Raw genomic sequence first — 18,980 nt, 5'->3', positions numbered from 1 at the left:
CCTCCCTGTGTCCCTCACACAGACCAGCTCCAAGGTTTTGCAGTGTGCAGGGTGCTCCCCTGCTGGATCCCTCTCTGCAGGGCTGGCACTATGAAACACCACGTTTCTCTGTGTTTACACCGAGCAAATCCCAGGAAAGCAGAGACACTGAGCATCCCAGGCCCCTCCAGCTCTCCTCCACCAAGAGTAGTAGCAGGAGGCCAGCGGGGCTTGCCAAGCAAGTGCCTGTCGTAGAGTGACAGCAAAGCAACGCAAGCCAGGCTTCTCCTCCCCAGCAGCAGTGTGAAGCTTTGTACCCACGCTCAGCAGCCACCCCCACATCGCTCCACCTGAGAAGACTTCCCTCCTACCTCTGTCAGGATCCTGGCAGGCAACTGCATCTCTCCAGAGCCCTGCCAGAGCAGCTCTGGGGCACAGCCCTGACTGCCTGGGAAGGTCTGGTGAACTCAGGAATTGTCCAGTCCTTCTGCTTTTATTCAGGCCCTCAGAGCTTGTGTTTGCCCCATCTTCTAGAGCCAGCCAGGGCACTGCCAGAACCTCTGCTCCTCCAGCTGGGGCAGGCTCAGAAGCCTTTGGTACCCTCCTGCTCCTCCTTTCCCAGCCCAGCACCTGTTATCTGCTTTTGAAGGGAGCAGCTCTTCAGAAAGGATTGCACACAGACAAGGAATTGAACCCCTGGGTGCAAAGCAGGGTATTTAATCATGTACCAGAACACACTCACCACAGGCAGCTGCCCCACCTCCAGCTCTCCAGGTCAGTCTCTGAGCAGACCAACCCCCAGGACTCACCACAGCCTCAAAAACACTCTTTACAATGCCAGACGTCCAATTTCCGTACCATCCCTGGTGCTACAAGGTCCACAGAGACACACAGGTTCCTAAGCAGGTTTAGAGCTAAATCCCAAGCACTGGGATTCCTCCCCCAGCACTATAACACTCCTCACAGAGCCAGGAGGTAGGAGTGCAGCAAAATACCTGGAAAACCACAGCACCAGCCTCCTCTTCACAGCCAAACCACCCCCAGTAGCAGGGGTGGTGCTGCTATAAGTGGGACACCCATCCCATCCCATCCCATCCCATCCTATCCTATCCTATCCCATCCCACCCCATCCCATCCCACAGGATCCAGCCACTCCCTGCCCCCACAGGCCACTCCACCCCCTCAGGTGGGGTTGCCAGCACAGCCCCAGGTGAGGTCATTCAGCAATTTTCCCTGCCTGGCAGCTGTGGAAGTTTCTCCCAAGCTGCCCATTGGAATGTCTCACTTCTCACCTGCCCACTCAGGGCACAGAGGTGCTGACCCAGCTTTTCAGTGCTGGAGCTTTCCTGACACCTGAGCAATAAAATGTTTTTCTCCATGGAGGAGCCTCTCTCTTGTGTGCACTGGAAATATCCTCCCCCAAAGCAGCTGCAGACCTGGCCTGGACCATAGGAAGTGACCTGGCTGGGAAAACACTCACACTTTACCAAATGCTGAGCCATCTAATCCCCTCAGCTGAAAATGAGCTGAGCCAAATTAATTTAAATGGGTTAACACAAGCTCCTCTGTTCACATCAAATTTGTTTCTCTGTCTTAGAAGTGTTTGTAACAACAACTAAATACCTGGGTTTGGCATTTTTATCAAAGTGACAACAACAAGGTGTTTTCTCTTTTTTCCTCCCTGTTTTCAATTTTTTTTTATATGAGTTAGTCACACCTCCTCATCACTGTTTACAGACTCATGCTTTTACAGGATGTAACTCCTGGATTGGATCCAGTTGGACATCCCCAGCACGTGGGGAAAGAACAAAAGGAACAAGATGTCCAGGTTGGGACCTGATGCTAAACTTGCACCGTGCCCAAGGTTTATGCTCAGGGGCAGTCAGGACAATTTACAGGGCAAGTACTGAAAAAAATGGAGTGAGTCAGGCCTGAAAATATCATTACATTCACATTAAATTCATATCTCAGTTAGGAATCACGAGAAACAAAGCACACACATAAAAACAAGCCTCCCCCTTTCCAAATGTCATCCATGGGATGAGAAGTTTTTATCCCTCAGTTTCTGAGGCTCTTGGATGTGCTTTGTTCAGGTGCCCCTGCCCTTTCTCCACAGTCTGAAGACAGGGAAAAAATTCAAAATTCAGTGGTGACCAAGAATTGCAAGAGTTTAGTAGGAAAAAGGATTCTAAGATGTTCACTTTTGAAAGATTGCCCCCTGTGCTGGAGTTCCCATTATTTCAGTGAGACTTGATTTGCAATAATATCTGGGACAAAAGTTGCCTTTTAGCCCAGAACCTCTTTATTAAGACATAAAACTAAGTCCCATTTGCTCACCAAAATAATTGCTTTCACTCAGGATGCATGGATGAGTGAATCTTGCAGAGCTTTTACATATATATTCATCTCCAGCAATTCATCAACACAATAAGCACACATTATTAACTTGAGTACTCATCAATTTCTTTTTTCTGGAGCTTCAAATACTAGCAAGGAGCTAGTGTGCAATAGGGAAGAAAAACATGTAGGGGAACTTGTGATAAATGTTCTATTTTTGCTGTGAAAGGAGGATAAGGAGAAGAATTCAGCTCATAGCCTACCCTCTCCCTCACTTCCAAAAATTTCCTGCCAAGCTGAAATCCTTCTCCAGAGGCCAGGAGAATGGGCTCTCCTGCAAACCTTCTCCAGGTGACATCTGTGACCTGGGTGAGCTCCTCTCCTGGCCTGACAGCTTCTGATCTTACACCCAGAGCTTTGCCACTGCCACAAGCATCACGTTTTAATGCACCAACCACTGAACTGCCCAGTGCAGCTCTTGGACGTGGCCTTTCCCCTGGCACGAGGTTCCCCCAACCTGGAGACATCACCTGTGGTCCCACCAGCACCAGGCTCCTCAAAGGGAGCAGCGAAACACCTCACTGAGTGTAAGAGAGGAGTAAAAAGTACTCCAGGCAGCTGAGAGGATGTATTTGGAAAGTTCTGCTGGCCAGGCAACCCATCCTGGCACTGCAGCACAGAGCTGTGGAAGAGGAAGGGGCACTTTTGTGCTCTCCCAGCTCAGCTGGGGTGACAAAGTGTCCCAGGAATGAGGCAGTCACTCTATTTCTTCCCCTGCTCTCGGGCTGTGTCGCAGAGGACAGCTCACTGTGCCTTTCAGTGGCTGGGATGGCTCTGCAGGCTCAGAGGAGAGCCCCACATGGGGACAGGGAAGGCTCTGGTGTCCCCTATTGCTGACAGCCCCTGGGGGATTCACGACAGGGGCCGGTGAGTGGAAGCTGACAGGAGTGCAGGACACCCTTCCCAGTTTTGCTACTCTCTGACATGGTCATACATAGGAAATATATTTTCTGCCACGCACAGCAGTTTTTTAAACATTTTGCCAATGATCAGATTTGCAAAATTTCAGTTTTTCTTGGAAGGGGTGTTGAGGAAAGTCCTTCTGCTTCATCCATGAGAAGGGGAACTATTTGTGAATGAGGTTAATACCTATGAATTAAGAGTTTTTCCTGTGGCTATTCCATGACATTTCTCTGCAGCAGGAAGTGAGCCCACCTGCCTGTTCCCTCTGGGGATCCCACAGGACTCCACATCTGAAGGAAAGGTCACAATTTGGTGACCAAGCAATGGCCCAGAGCTCAGGAGGTGCCTAGTTCTGTTCTCACAAATAAAGAGAATAGCAGGAAGCAGAGCTTCCCAGTGCCATTCCTGGTGCTGCTGTGGGTTTTCAGCATCACCCCCCAAAAACTGCCCCCCTTTTTGGTGTCCCCGAGGTGTAAAATGGCCCCAGTGGTGTCCCATCATCCCCCAGGTGGTGGGGAAGATTTGTTAGTCAATATTTGCACAGCACAGGAGCCTTGCTGATATCTATCACACAGAGCCCCTAATTCCACCCGAGAACAAATGATATTTGTGCACACTCAACATCACATCCAGCTCAGCCCTGATCTGAGAATCCTTTTTGGTGAGTGATGATGTCCAGGGCAGAGAGAGCACAGCTTGATTTCCAGAGCCCAGGCTGAGCTGGCAGGTAGAAATATCTTGTTTTGACTGGTAAACTGAGCAAGTTTGACATGGAAACCACTGAGGGAGAATAAATATGGAACAACAAGATGTAATTTTACAGAGTCTCTCTTCCAACTAGAACTGCACTCGGAGCCATCCCAGGGCTGAATTAAGAGGTCCTGAGGTCTAGGGAGGGGAATTCTGGACACAGTGGGTTGGGCTGAGGCTCACCCCTGTCACAAGCACAATTATTTTACAAGACTATTCCTGCCCAACTGCAAAGAACAGGAGAAACAGGAAGGGGAGGGAGGAAAGATCAGAGGGGAAAAAAGGAGTTTTTAGCTGTGACACAGAATCAGGGATAAATGCCACAAGCAGGAAAACAGCCTGTAGGAACGGAGTGATCAGTGCTTCCCAACCCAGCCTGAAATTCCTGCTCTGCTCAAAGCAAACAGTGGAGCTTCCACATCCCAGGGAAGGGAGAAGAGCTCTGCCTCCATCCATGTAATGGGAACAGGATCAACCCCTGGGTCTCCAGAAAAGCTGTTTAACTGGCCAGTCTGTGCCACTGGGCTCCACCATCCAACTTTGCCCTTTCTCACACATGGGATGTGAATTCCTCTGAAAGACCTTGTGCCTCCATTAAACACATCTTTTGGCTTGTCCATGTTTCCGGTCATGCTTTAACAAGTGCATGATATTTCACGTTAAATATCAAGATATAAAAACCTCCAGCAAGGGCTCTCTGCAAGAATGGGTTTTACAGAACAAACACTGTCAGCACCACCAAAAAACCTTCTCACATCCAGCCAGTCTGACACTGTAGCAGCCTCCAATTCTGTTTCTTTGAACCAGACATAGGTGAGAAAAGTGACATGCACACACAGAGTCTCTTTCACAAGGTACTAAAACTACAGCACATTCCTTGGCTTTTCTATTTTGTGTTGTGTGGATTAAAAATATTTCTCTGCCTAACTGGGATACTGGGAGTTTTAGGGGATGAACAATGCAGGTATGTAAAGCTGCTCTGATGAACAGCTCCAGGCTGGTGGGAATGTATTTTGAGTAATCAAAAGGACTTCTACTAATGGATTTTACACTCCTTTCACATTTTGCTTTCAGTGGCAGTCCCCCGAAGGCAAGTTTATGGCAGGAATAATCTCAGAAATGGTGAGTGTTACGCAGATGTTTGTCAAGGAGGAACATGGGTCCAGGTGATGTGGCAAACATCCTCCAGACAGGCTACAAACATCAATCTGCTTTTAGTCAGTTAATTAATTAACAAGTATTGGAATTATTCTGCTAATGGGTAACTCGAACGCATTGCATCTTGATGTAAAAAATCTGTGACTAAGGGTGCAGGCAAAATTCCTGAATAAAAGCTTAGTTAAAATGCTGATGACATCTTGGTTATAAAAGAGACTGAACCAGCCAAGGGGGAAAAGGAAGGAGAAGGGCAACCAGATTCATTTATCCCACATAATGGCATTTTGGGCATGAGGATCAACATATCCAGTTCCAGGGGAAGTCCACTGGAATGGATGACAGCAAAACTTTATGTTCCCCACTGGGCACCAAATGCTGAAAAGCAGGCACACAGCTTGCTCACACACCCAGGGTCAGTTCTGGGCTGAGATTCAGGGGAACTCATCTCCATTGCTGTTTTCTCCCAAAACTGCCTCCACTGCTCTGTGCCAGAGATTCCTGTCTCGAAAGGAGGATAATAAGTGTGGCCACACATGAATGCACAAGGGCGTTCAGTGTGCAGCAAGAGGTTCACAAGCTCTGTCACACTGGAGGAAGGGACTGGTCTAATATCCTAAAATATTGCCCTCAAGAACAAAATCAGGAGGAAAGCAAAATGGATGGAGGTCAGGTGGAAGGATGCCCACTGCTGAATGGATGTTATGGACCCAGTTCTTAATTAACCTGCCCACAGCATCCTTGCTATTCCTTGATTGATAGAGGATGGATTTGCAGGAGGGCAGGGCTGACAGTGGGGTCCCTGCCTGCCCTGCAGTGAGTGAGGGGGAAGCCCACAGGAAAGGGAAGATGTTTTTGTGGCTGAGCCCTGTTTTTCAGGACTGGGGGCGTCACAAGTTCCTGCGTGCTCCGTCCTACCCGAGCCGCCCGAGCTCACGGATTTCGGTGAACTCTGCGTGTCTCTCTCTTGGGGCGCTGGGGCTGAGCGCTCACAGCTGTGGCTGAAATCAATCGGAGCTGTGCTCCAAACAGGTAGTGGCTGGCTCCAGTGCTGCTGAGCATCCTGGAAAAAATCCCATCCTCACTGGGCACCTGTCAGCAGGGGATACCTTTGGCTTCTCGGGGGAGAGGTGTGAACACACTCCCGCTGTACCGGTGTGCTTGACAGCAGTCATAAAAACAGCTGATGCTGTGTGGAGAGCAGCTCTGAGCACAGAGCAGCCAGCAAAGCACAAGTCCAAGATGGACTTTGGGTGCTCAGTCCCAGGCTTTGTACCAGACAATCACCTCAACCCACCCCCGTCAGCTGCTGTGGCCACCTCAGCTGTCCCCACTGCCATGTCCCCAGCCCGCCCCCTCTGGAGTGAGGGGGATGAGAAAAATCAGCTCCACGTGTAAATGGCAGCTTGGTGTGCTCTATAGGGCTGTTCAGGAGGAAGCAACTCCTGGACCCTGCCTCTGGTGCACCCTCACAAGGGAACCAAATACAGATCCCTGGAGAAACCCCAGCTCTGGCTTTTTCTGAAGTCTTGTGCGTCTGACTTTGCAGCCTCCGAGTCCTTTTCGCAGCATGTATTTCGTATAAAAAGAGCAAAGTGAAAAAAATAGAAATTCCATCATGTGGCAATGTGTTAACATCCACATATGTCCCAAGAAGGACGGGATCCTTTCATTTCCTGCCACTTCAGTTAATGAAGTAAGACACAACAGCAGGAGGTTGTCATCTTCCTTCTGGATTAGCCCTAGAGAGGATGTGACCCATGGTCTGGAGCCAGAAGTCACATAAACTGGGGAGGAAGCGAGGGCTGCACAGCTGCAGCCGGTTTTACTGACCAAGAATGGCCCTTTCTTAATGCTCTTTATTCAGGAAGGAAAGTGGGACTGCTGCCCTAGTAGGTATCCACCTTTCCTTTAGCCTTGAGTGACACTGGGGTTTACAGACTTTCCAGACGGCTTCTGTCTGTCCTTCCTCAATGAACTCCCTTCTCCAGATCCACAGTTACCCCTGTGCTTTCCAACCCAGAGCTGCTCTTCTGCCCAGCCACGGTGTGGGGACAGAAGGGTGGCATTTCCTGGTGGAGTCAGGCTCTGTGAAGCGCAGCATTTCATGTTCACCCCTGCCCAACTCGACAAGCCCTCCTGCGGGCACGGAAGGAGCTGTCCCTGGTGGGACATGAGCTTTCCTGCTAAATCTCAATTCCCTGCCCCAAAAGGGCTGGCTCAAGGCATCTCAGAAAAAAAAAGAAGGAAAATTGAACCTGGCTGCTCTGAGGTTTAAACATTTTTTGTCACAGAAGGGGAGGGGAAAGCTGAGAACTAAAACCTAGAAGGAGAAGTGAGCAGTTCCTGTGGCCTCCCAGAACGGCAGCCCAAAGAGGAACACCCACTGCCCTGTTCCAGCCCCACAGCCTGGTCCTCCTGCAGCAGCATCACTGCTCTGAGATGCTGCCCCGGCAGCAGAGGCAGTGGGGACACAGCCCTTGTGCCAGCCAGGTCTCTGGTGACACCAGGGACCCGCCTGCTCCACATGCACAGGGGCCAGCCCTGCAGTGGGTGCTGCCGTTTCACCCCCCAGCATTTTAGGACAGGGAAAAAAAAACAAACCCCAGCACGTACACGATTTGGCTCGTTCGCAGAAATTTCTGAATCATTTTTTCCTAAAATTTCGCCACCCCCCCCCCCTCCCCCCGCCCTTCAGAAATCCAAAGCAAGCTGGCTGCCTGGAAAAAAACACCACCATGCAGTGGAAAACAGGGACGTTTTTGGGAAGGCTTTAGCAGTACCAACAGCCTTGAGCATGGAAGAAACCAAATTCCCATTCCTTCCAGCACAGGACCACTAAGAGCTGCGGTTTCCCAGGCACACGGGGCTGGTGGGCCAGGGAAATAACACAAGCCCCCCATGCCCTGCTGCATCTGTGACAGCCGGTGCAGCCGCTCAGTGTTGGAGCCCTGAACCACTGACGATGCTTCACTGCAACACTTTATGCATCAGCAATCATTTATTTTTACAATTCTGGCTTTCAGAGTGATGCTGTTACACAGGGAAAGGCTGAGGATTTCACCCCCAGCTTCACTGAATTTGGAGTGGCTGTTGAAGAAGGGATGCTGGGGAATAAACAGGACATGGGAGCAGGGCTGGGTGCCCAGGAGGGTGGAGGTGTGATGGAGCAGAGAGGGTCTGAGAACAGGAGGGGCAAGGGACAGGAAGGAGGAAGGCCAAGCTATTGCAGCAAAGAGGGGTTTGGATATCCCAAAAGAGGGTGATTAGAGCTGGGAAGCCTCATCCATGACACAAAGCAGACGAGGAGCAAGACACAGGCTCATTTCAACCCAAGACTCCTTAAGTGCTAATTTTCCTTAGGGAAGTTTGAATTCAAAATGGGGCAGGGAAAGCTGCTGGATCCACAGACATGAAAACCCAGGATTTACTGTGCGATCCCAAGGTCTTCACAGTCATTCTGTTTTCACCAGGCATTCCCACACACTTGCATACCCCCCAGGAGAAACACCAGGAACCCTAAACTCCAGGACGGCTGGCAGCAAGGAGCAGAGTTTGCCCTCACCTTGCTTTTGGCTACCAAGACCTGCAAATGATGCTGGAAAACCATAAAGAGCCATCTGCTTGGAGCTCTTGCAAAGTTTTGGGCTGGAAACATTGCACCAACAGAGAGCAGCTGAGTCACTGAGCTCAAGCGGGATCTTCCTGCCATTCCTTCATTGCCTCCTTCTCTACCCTGGGGCAATATGATCTTAGTTTGCTTTCTTTTCCTTTTTTTTATTTTTATTTTTTTTTATTTTTTTTCTCCTATGGAGCTAATGCTTCTGAAAGTGAGTGCCTAAGAGCACTTACCGGAGCCAAGGTGCTGCTCTGAAAGCTCCCTCCCCACGGCTCTGATTCCCAGACCTTATCTGCAGCATTCCCTGCTCACCAGCTCCTAACCCATGGACATCCTGCTTGCCTCGTGGTGTAATTAATGTGCTCTACAAATCACCCCCCAGACTGTCCCCAGCCCCCAGGGCCAGCTGGGTGGCACCCACCTGTGATTTGATGTCCCTGTGAGAACGCTGTGCTGTCCCAAAGAGCAAAACCCTCTCTCTGCATTCTTGCTGCTCTTGCAGTACCAGGACAAAGATCTCTCTCTCGGAGGCCTGGCTCCATCTTGCTCCTCCCTGCACATCCCTCCTGAGGGCTGCTCCAGATCCAGGCCACAACCCTGCCCAGACCCTTTAGACTTGTTTGCCATGACCCCACTCCTGTCCCCTCAGTTCCAGGCCCTCTCCTGTACCTGTGGTCCCCTCATGTCCCACCCTGGCACTGTCCCACACCTCTCCAGCGTGCTGGGACACTCCAGGGCCTGGAGACCGAGCTGTCCCTCAGGCTGTCCCCACCTAACCATGGTGGCTTCCCCGTGGAGTTGCTCCCAGATTTTTCCATCATCTCCTCAAGGCTCCAGCTTTCCCTTTCAGTGTCCCCCCTCTCAGCCGAGCTCCCCAGGTGAGCTCCCGGCCCTCATTGCCACGGCACCACCCCTGAGAGCCGGCCTGCTCATCGGCCTAATGGCTTTAAGGGGCTGGGAGAGGGAGGAGAGCGAGTGCCTGACGCTTCTCAGCCACTCAGCTCGGCCCAGAGCTAACGAGGCATCTCAAAATTAAAAAGTGAACTGCAATCCCCAGCAGGCCTGTCCTCCTTTTGGCATTAGGCGGAGTTCTCTTTCTCTTCTTTTTTTTTTTTTTAAAAAAAAAGAGGACTGGAGAGCTGTGAGTTGTATTTGGAGCTGTGGAAGCACCCCATCCTGGGCAGGGTTGGGGTGCTGGGATGAGCCTTGGGGCTCTCTTAGACTGTGAGGGGCAAGAACTGCCTCACCATGGCAAGTGGTACATGGGAACAGGGAATATCCAAAGGATCCCAGCTCCTCCTGCTCTGCAGGCAGGAGTGGATGGAGGAGGCACGCCAGGACGTGGAGGTGGGATGCTGTGAGGGTGGGGACACTGCAGGGTGACTGCCACTGATGTGGGAGCAGGATGGCAAGAAGGAAACAACTCTGCTGCAGGATGGAGGCATGGGGAAAGCAGGCAGGAAAGAGCAGGGAAGGGAGGGAGGGAAGCCAGACTGCTTCATCGCATTTCTCCCGTGGGAATCTGTCTGGGAAGGACCTTGCCATGCCCACACCTCCACAGCACTGCCTGCTGTGACCTTCCTGTCCCCAGAGCCTCATCCTTGAGCCGCAAAGAGCTGAAGGCTCTGGCTTTAGAGGCACAGCTCACCCTGGTTCATGGGCAGCTGAGTGGCAGCTGCTTTGCTCCAGTCCCATCCACTTGGGCAGGCAGCTGCCTGTCCAGCCAGACCCCCTGGTCACTCTTGACCAGCTCTGAGACAGCTCCAGGACCTGCCTTCAGAGCACAGGGCTCCCAGCAGGACATGCCACCCCTCCAAGGTGCCACCTTGGCCATTCGCAGCTCACCCTAGCCGGTGTTCCCAGTATGACAGCACAGCAGAGGGGGTTTACACCCTTTGTGCCCAGCTGGAAGGCAGAGGAGGGGTGGCAGGACAGCCCAGGTGGAACACAGGGCAGTCCTGGAGAACAGCCCAGCCCTCAGGATACTGGAATTGAACTCAGTCCAGCCCCACACATCACTGAGAGACAGCAGGGCTGCACACACACAGCTCCCAGGGCTTTGCCCAAACTGTGCCTGTTCCACAGAACATCCAGAGCAGGAACGGACCCACAAGGATGATCCAGTCCAACTCCTGACCCTGTCCAGGACACCCCAACAACCCCAGCTTGTGCCTGAGAGCAGTGTACAAGTGCTCCTGGAGCTCTGGCAGCCCTGGGGACATGACCATTCCCTGGGGAGCCTATTCCAGGTTCCAATCACCTTCTGGGGAAAGAACTTTCTTCTAAAATCCAACCTAAGCCTCCCCTGACACAACCTCATGCTGTTCCTGTGGGTCCTATGGCTGTGGCAGCTGTACACCACTTACTGGGGAGAGCTTCACCCTCTCCACAGCGGGACTGTGAATGGATCAGGAGCCACACAGGGTTAGACATGGCACGATCACACTGGATTTCACCTAGAAATGGGCTTCATCCAAAACCCCAGAGAACTGCTGAGCTGTGGGTACAGCAGAGACTTCCACCCCTTTCCCCTGGCCTTATACACCAACAATCTCCAGCTTCCAGACTCTTGTGTCAGTCCAGCTGGAAATGCTGCAGGAATTTTGCCTGGAGAAGCTTGGCCTCGGGGGAAGGAGCCAGGGTTGCTGATAGTTTGGGCATCTCATGAGCACCAAGGTGCTTCCCCCCAGGACCTTGAGTAAAGGGAGGGACAAGAAAGGGTGAAAGGCAACAGTGAGGCAATTACAGGGAAGGGGGCTATGGTCATAATTCTATTTCTTTGCTTGAGTGAGGAGAAGTGCAGCTTGCACTTTGGGAATTTAGAGTAAAATCAAGTCAAATGCCACGGTTTCCCAGCCCCATCCATCCTGCAGCCCAGGAGGACGCAGTACCTGCCGAGCCCAGCCTGAGCACCGCACAGATCTGGCAGGGTCAGCAGAGCCCTGCACTGAAGGAAGGGCTGGGCCCTGTCCTGGACACCCTGGGGGCCTGGAATCAGAAAACAAAAGCTGCTGGACCCCCAGCCCATGGGTCCCTCTGCGCCGTGGCTCTGCGTCACCTCCTGCCTCGCTGTCACAACCACCGCCGTGCCTTTGCACCGTGCTTCTCTTCCAGTTTTATGTCATCTCCGCGGCTCTCCCCCTCATAAAATGTGACTGCACCAATTTCTGTGATCGGGGCTGGCCAGGTAATAGGGACATTTCATGTTTGCCGAGCAGAGCCCTTAAATCAAAGCCAGACATATCCCATGTCCAAAGGAGAGAGGGAAGATTTGGATGCCCTGTTTGCCTGCAGAATGCTGCATCCAAAGTGTCTCCCCGCTGCTCTGGGTGACCTCCCAGGTGCTCCTGAGCACTGCAGAGGGATGGGCATCATCTCCTCCCCGAGCCCTCCCTGAGGCCAGGGTCCAGCAGTGCTTGGTGCTGCCTCCTGAGAGCCCCTGTTCCACCATAAGGAGATGAGGGACGGTGTTTGTGGGGATGGAAGGGAGTGTCTGCTGAACAGTACGGGGTGGTCAGTGCTTGGGGCAGGGCTGGGTGAGGTGTAGGGAAACCAGAGGTTTAGAGGAGAGATGGGTTTGGTCATGGGAAACAGCGATACACTGTGGGGTGCCTTCAAAACCTGATGAAATTGCTGAGGATATTCCTCCACTCCCAACTTCTAGGAACTATGGATCAGCCCTGTTGGGAGAAAACTGCTCCCTTGAGCCAATAAGTAATTGTCCCCAGCCTTTCTTCCCCCTGAGAGCACAGGAATGAACCTGTTTCCCACCAGGGAAACAGTCCTGTGCAGAGGGACACCTTGCCATGTAGCTGTCCTCCTGTGGGCTGAGCATCATCTCCTCATGAGGAAGAAATAACATTGCCCAGAAAAAGACTTAAACCAGCCAAGCTTGGCAGACTGAGTTCAGAAGTCCTCAGATCCCCCTCCCTGTGCTTTTCCAGTGTCTGCTCCTCTCCAAGAAATGGACCTCAGTTGGACCTGAGAACACAACAGTGCCCAAAGATTTTCCCTATTTCATCCCCACCAGGCCCTTGTGATTCTCCTGCTTGCTCGCAGGACCCAAGGGAGGAATTGAAGATCCTTGCACCTCCTACTGAATGGCAGTCAGGCCACCAGCTCCCCAGGGAATATTTTATGCCTCACTGTTGCTGAGGGAGAAGCTTTGCAGGCCAACCAACAGCCCTGCCAGCAATCACCTCGACCCTCTGCAGGGAAAAGAGCCAAAATATCTGGCACTGGGAGCAGAAATGGAGGAGGAATGACTTGTTGTCTGTGATGGAGGAAAGCTTAGAGCAGAGGAAAATCCGTGTGTCTCTGTTGTGGCAAAATATCCCCAGAAACGCTGCAGCATGGACAAGGCAGCTGTCTGCAGAGATGGTGATAGTGCAAGGAGAGGAACCGGAGAGAGGAAAAGGAAAAGCAGGAGGGGTGAAAGAAATGTGAGGGAGAAGATCATGAGGGAGTGAGGGCTGGGGTTGGAGGTGTCTGAGGGAGCACTGCCTGCCAAGGGGCCAGCACAGACACAGACACGCCTGCCCGCAGCCGGCCCTCACCGTACCTCCAAAGTCAGGCCTGAGGCGGACGTCATAGCCCTTCAGCAGTTTGTCCACAATCTCTTTCACCACAGAAATATTTCCAGTGGAGGGGCTGAAAGACAAAAGAAGAGAGTTCTCATCATCCCGTGTAACAACAGGGGTCCTGGCCAGGTACCTCAGCATCCTTCACACCCCAGAACACCTCAGCCATGGGCAGAGCCTCTCTGCTTGTGTTTTCTGTCCTTGGCCCAGCTCTCAGCCCCCCACCTGCCCACAAGCCCCACAGAGGCTCCTACCAGGGCTCCTAAGCCATCCTGGGAGGTGCTCAGAAGTCTCAGCAGTGTTTTGGCTCCTCTCCTGCAGCTCACCCTGACTCCAAGGCACCCCAAGCTCTGTCCCTTGGTATCCCTCTGGTGTGAGCACCTCATTGAGTACCCTGGCCACTGACCACACATTTAGGGTCTTCCCTGTGTCCTGCCCACAGAGGGGTGCACACAGAGGCAGAAATTGTCCTTTATGCCTCCCAGGTTGTGCATGAGGCAGCTGCAGCCTCTCTCTTGCAGGTCTCACTCCCCTTCCTCAGCCAAGCTGGGCTCTTGCTCCAGGTCTTACATCACCCAGCACAAACTTGGCGTGTCCCAAGGGCCCCACTACACAAGTGGCCCCCACAGGCACCCCAGTGCAACTTCTGCTTCTCACTGCACCCAGGGGTTTCTCTGGGTTATTGAAGCAAATGAGAAAACAAAGCTCCTTTTTCTCCTACAGCCTCAATGTAGGGCTGATCTCTGCCATGTAAAAATTCAGTTTCTGTCACTCAGCATCACTGTGAGTCCTTAGCAGCGCAGATGAAGAGGCAGAGACAGGGAAGAAGAGTCCATCTTCCCCTCTGTGTGCCAGAGCAGCAATCCTTTTCCTCCCAGCCCTTTAACCTGTGCACAGAGGGGGCAGATGTCCTCCCCAACACCAATCCAGCCACTCCAGCAAGAAGGGATTTCCTTCTAAAATCAGCCCAAGGGCCAAACCAAAACTGAAGGTGGGAAACCAGAAAGCAGGGGATGCTAAAAATACTGGACCTATTCAGTGCTGCGGGGTATATCAGGTTTTGTGCCTGAATACCCAGCCTTGGTGCCACCCTCGTCCCCTGCTTTGCATGAGAATAGAGACCCTGCCGGTGACAACTGCTGCTCTTTGCTGTCACCCACCACAACAGCATGTCTCCCTGTCAACACCGCCTCCCACATCCATCCCAGTCAACCTGGAAAGCTGCACCACGGCACTGCCTCTGCCTGCCAGCCCCGTGCCTGGCTGGACACCGGGGCATGTCCGTGTGTCTGCACACACACACAGACACACAGACACACAGACAGGCGTGCTCTCCGGGCTGCACCGAGGGTGTAGGGACTCCCTGCCTGTGCACAGACACAGGAGAGCATGGGATGCAGCTCCAAAACATGCACCGGTGTGTGTGCCTGCGTGTGAGAGCATCCCAGCCACGGCTGAAGGTGGCTGGAGGTGGCTGGAGGTGGCTGGAGGTGACTGGAGGTGGCTGGAGGTGGCTGGAGGTGGCTGGAGGTGGCTGGAGGTGGCTGGAGGTGACTGGAGGTGGCTGGAGGTGGCTGGAGGTGGATGGAGGTGACTGGAGGTGGCTGGAGGTGGCTGGAGGTGACTGGAGGTGGCTGGAGGTGGCTGGAGGTGGCTGGAGGTGACTGGAGGTGGCTGGAGGTGACTGGAGGTGACTGGAGGTGGCTGGAGGTGGCTGGAGGTGACTGGAGGTGGCTGGAGGTGGCTGGAGGTGACTGGAGGTGGCTGGAGGTGGCTGGAGGTGGATGGAGGTGGCTGGAGGTGACTGGAGGTGGGTGGAGGTGGCGGGAGGTGGCTGGAGGTGACTGGAGGTGGCTGGAGGTGACTGGAGGTGGCTGGAGGTGGCTGGAGGTGACTGGAGGTGGCTGGAGGTGGCTGGAGGTGACAGTGGGTGCAGACCTTGGCGTGAGATGAGGTGCTGGGTTTTGGACACGATTTGTGAGGAGCACAGAAGCAGGCATTTGTGGGTTCCTGAGGCTGGGTTCCCTGGTGCCCAGACTCTCCCTAGGGCTGTGGGTGGAAGCATGTAGGACCACCTGGGAGCCTGGGCAGCTCTCAGGGCTCTGGATGTGCAGGAATTTCTCAGCAGGACAGGAATGTGCAAATGTGAGACAGCACCCAGCTCTGGTGCATGGACAACCAAGGAGCCCTTGTGCTGGCAGGGGAGGGGGTCTGAGCTGCACTCCTGAGTGTGCTCCTGAGAGGGGTTCAGCTCCTCCTTGCACGGCTTTAATCACTGTGAAAAGGCCAGAGAGGTGTGCGCAGGTGGGCACCTTGGTAACACCGTGTCCAGGCTTGCAAGGCCCACCTGCATCTGTGGATTTCTCTGCAAGTGTGTGAGGTTTTGCAGCATGCAAAGCACAGTCCTGTCACTGAGGATTCAGAGTGTGCACCAGCATTTGTTCATCTCTAGACAGCCATTCCTAGGTACACAGATTTCCATATTCATAATATGGACACTGTGCGTTTCTCAGGGGATTTAGACACCTCTGTTCGGATTCCTTTAGTGCATAAAGTCAGGAATCAGTGTTTACCTCTTAATATAAGCAGGAAAATTGAGGCAGAGACAGTAAACAATGTGTCAGAGGCCCTGCAGAAAGGAGCAGAGTGGGAAGAAGGCCATGGGGACTCTTTCCTCCTCACCAGCTACAAGTTGGCCTAGTGAGGGAATAAACCATCATGATTAAGGACAAGGTCTTTTACCTCCCAGTGCTCCCTCTGATCCGAAAAGCCACATCCCTCCCACTGAGGAGGTGCATTTGCCCAGCTGTGGGCGAGCAGCTGCATGCCAGTGCTATTCCTGGCAAATGTGGGTCTGCATCCGCTCGGGGAGCACATACAGCCAGCCTGTGATCTGAATTCCGGAGCGCTGTGCCCCTGATTCTGTGTCAGCGGGCATGTGCTTTGCATATCCACGTACACTTGCAGCCAAACATCTCCATACCAGCACCCCGTGCTGCTGGCTGGGGTGTGTAGGAGTAGCTGGAGGCTTGTGCACATGGAGAGTGTTTTGTCTCCGAGCTGTGCACAGATACACATGCAGACCGTGGGTGAAAACAGCGCTGGACATGCAAACGCACATGCCAGGACACACGTCAGAGCAAAGGGGGCTGCTGCGGGCTTTAAATGTCACACGTTTGCTTGGACAGTGCCTCCCGAGCCGCCTGCGTGTGTCCCCACACAGCGGGACCACGCATGAATGGTGTGGGCAAGGTGGGTGCGCGCCTGCGCCCCTGCGTGTTTATAACGCTGGCAACACAAACCTGGGCACCCTCAGCCCTGCCAGGACCTTCCTGTGCGTGTTTATAACGCTGGCAACACAAACCTGGGCATCATCATCCATGCCAGGACCTTCCTGTGTGTGTTTATAACACAAACCTGGGCACCCTCAGCCCTGCCAGGACCTTCCTGTGTGTTTATAACGCTGGGAACACAAACCTGGGCACCCTCAGCCCTGCCAGGACCTGCCTGTGTGTGTCGGGAACGCGCTGCTCCCCGTGCACGGCTGGCAGGGAGATGCCACAGCTCCCCCCGGCAGCGCCAGGGACAGCCGCACCTGCCCGCAGGTGTGCGGAGGGAGGGAGGGAGGGAGGGAGGGCAGCAGCAGGCAGCGCTACTCCCGCGTGTGAAAGCAGCTCCGGAGCGAGCAAACAGGTGTGCTCAGCACACCTTGGCCAGGCTGCATGGGCGCCCGCAGCTCCGGAGCGCCGCAGCCGGAGCGGGCGGGGGATGCTCGGCCGGTGCCACGCCGGGCAGGTGAAGCTCCGGAGGTGAGGAGCGACACCCGGGCGGGCACGGATGGCTGCGCACACGCAGGGACGGATCCGGATGGATGGCACCCACAGAGGAGGGTGTTGCGTGCCGTAAATCTGCTCGGAGGCACGGCCGTGGGCATCGCCCCCGGAGCTCCGCAGAGCCGCGGCTGTGGCACGGCGGGGCTCGCTCGGTGCCAGTGTGGCTGCGGGTACAGGCTCAGGCACGGCCGAGGCAGCCTGTGCCGGGTGCGTAGCGCAGCTCCGGGGCTCCTGCGGGCACCATGTTCCACAGCAAACCCCTTCTCTGGCCATTTTCCCCCGGTTTGGGGAGGGGGACACGCACACACGCTCTGCGAGGTGGGCTCCGTCCGCAGCGCCTGCTCCACATCGCATGTAAGAGCATCCCTCCTCCCCCTAGAACGGCACGGGCTGGGGAATAACAATAGCAGACGGCAGGGGAAAGCGATTTGGGGAAAGAGCCCCCTCCCCTTTCCCACATCCAGCTCGATGGAGAAAACCCCAAACAAGACAAACAAGCCCTGTGCCAGCCCCCCTGTCCCTGCAGCCTGGGATCGCAGTCCTTACCTTTGCGCACAGCAGGCGAGACAAAGAGCTGCTAAAGCAGAGACAATTCCACTCAATCTGTCTGCCTGAAATGTCCACATTTCCACAAAGACGAAGGATGAAAAAAAAAATCTTTGCAGGGGAGGGGAAAGAAAGATGGATCTTCTGAAATCCCCCTCCAAAAAAGGGGGGGAGGGAAAAAAAGAAGCCGACCCCCCCCCCGTTAATGATTTCCTAGAGAAAAAGAATAATGAAAAAAAACTAAAAAATGAGGGGGAAAAATACCCCCTCGCTCCTTCAGTGCCAGTCAAAGAATTCGTTTCTTCTTCCTTTCAGCATCCTCTCAACAAGAGACATCCTCTGGCAATGGAGAAAATCCCAAGAGAAAGAAAAATAAAATGCCCCAAAATGGGCTCAGCAAAATGTGAAATCGAATCTCACAGGTACGCGGCAGAAGAAGAAGAAGGGAAAAAAATTTAAAAAAGGCAAAAGGAAAAAAGAAAAAAACCAACTCAGTGTCCCCTGAGCACTCCACTTGGATTATTTTTCCTCCTGCTCTTTTGCCATCCGGTTCTGCAGATGTTGCATGGCTCCTGCTACCCACCTTCAGAGAGGAGGAGGAGGAGAAAGAGCCTGTGTGTGTGTGTGTGTGTGTGTGTGTGAGAGAGAGAGAGAGAGAGGGAGGACGTGTGAATTTTCGAGCAATATGATTTTATTCTGGATTTTACCTATTTGCTGCCCCTTTCCTCTTTATTTTCTGAGGGGGGAAGGGGAAGCCACCCAGCCCCACTGTGCAGTTATTTTATTTTAGGGAAATCTCAGGCTCGTCACTTGGGAGGTTTGGGGCTTTTGTGAAATGGATAAAAAGAAAAAATAAAAATAAAAAAGGAAAAGCAAATGCAGCCCGGTAAATAAAAAAAAACCAAAACATATATGCATGTGTAGAAAATAAATAAATCCCTGTCTGTGGCAAGCGCTGCTCTCGCAGGGAGGGCTGGATGTCTCCCTAGTGCTGTTGCCGCAGCTCCTGTGGAGTTTTGCTGCTCATTGCAAAGTCACAAGAGGAGGGGAGGAGAGAGGGAGTTTGTGGTTGGGGAGGGGGACTCTCCGGACAAATTGGGATCCTGACGTCATGGCTGACAACATTAACCCCTGCTGGCTTGCAGAGGGGGCTGAGGAGCATTTTTGCTGAGGTGGATTTTTGTTTTTTTTTCCCCGGGGGGGTGGGCACAGGGAAGA

At 53.3% G+C, this 18,980-nt stretch overlaps 1 protein-coding gene across 3 annotated transcripts in view; it reads right to left on the bottom strand.

The window, feature by feature from the left end:
* Positions 1 to 18,337, bottom strand: part of LOC102107616 (gamma-aminobutyric acid type A receptor subunit theta) — a 71,671-nt gene extending 53,334 nt beyond the window's left edge. For 2 of the 3 annotated variants that reach the window (XM_005527412.3, XM_005527413.2), the window contains exons 1-2: positions 17,763 to 18,337; positions 13,365 to 13,453 (exon numbers count right to left, since the gene is read on the bottom strand). In XM_005527412.3, the coding sequence (XP_005527469.1) occupies positions 13,365 to 13,453; positions 17,763 to 17,842 (169 nt within the window). In that variant the 5' untranslated portion in view covers positions 17,843 to 18,337. Of the gene's footprint in view, positions 1 to 974; positions 1,071 to 13,364; positions 13,454 to 17,762 lie in introns of those variants that run through there. The other variant, XM_088062563.1, reaches the window with a different exon arrangement.
* Between the last annotated feature and the right edge of the window lie 643 nt (positions 18,338 to 18,980).

Source organism: Pseudopodoces humilis, chromosome 15 (assembly GCF_049639895.1).
Source record: "Pseudopodoces humilis isolate 2021_Gansu_Grassland_sample_001 chromosome 15, ASM4963989v1, whole genome shotgun sequence".
Classification (NCBI taxonomy): Eukaryota; Metazoa; Chordata; class Aves; order Passeriformes; family Paridae; genus Pseudopodoces; species Pseudopodoces humilis.
This window is presented reverse-complemented; position numbering and strand designations above follow the sequence as displayed.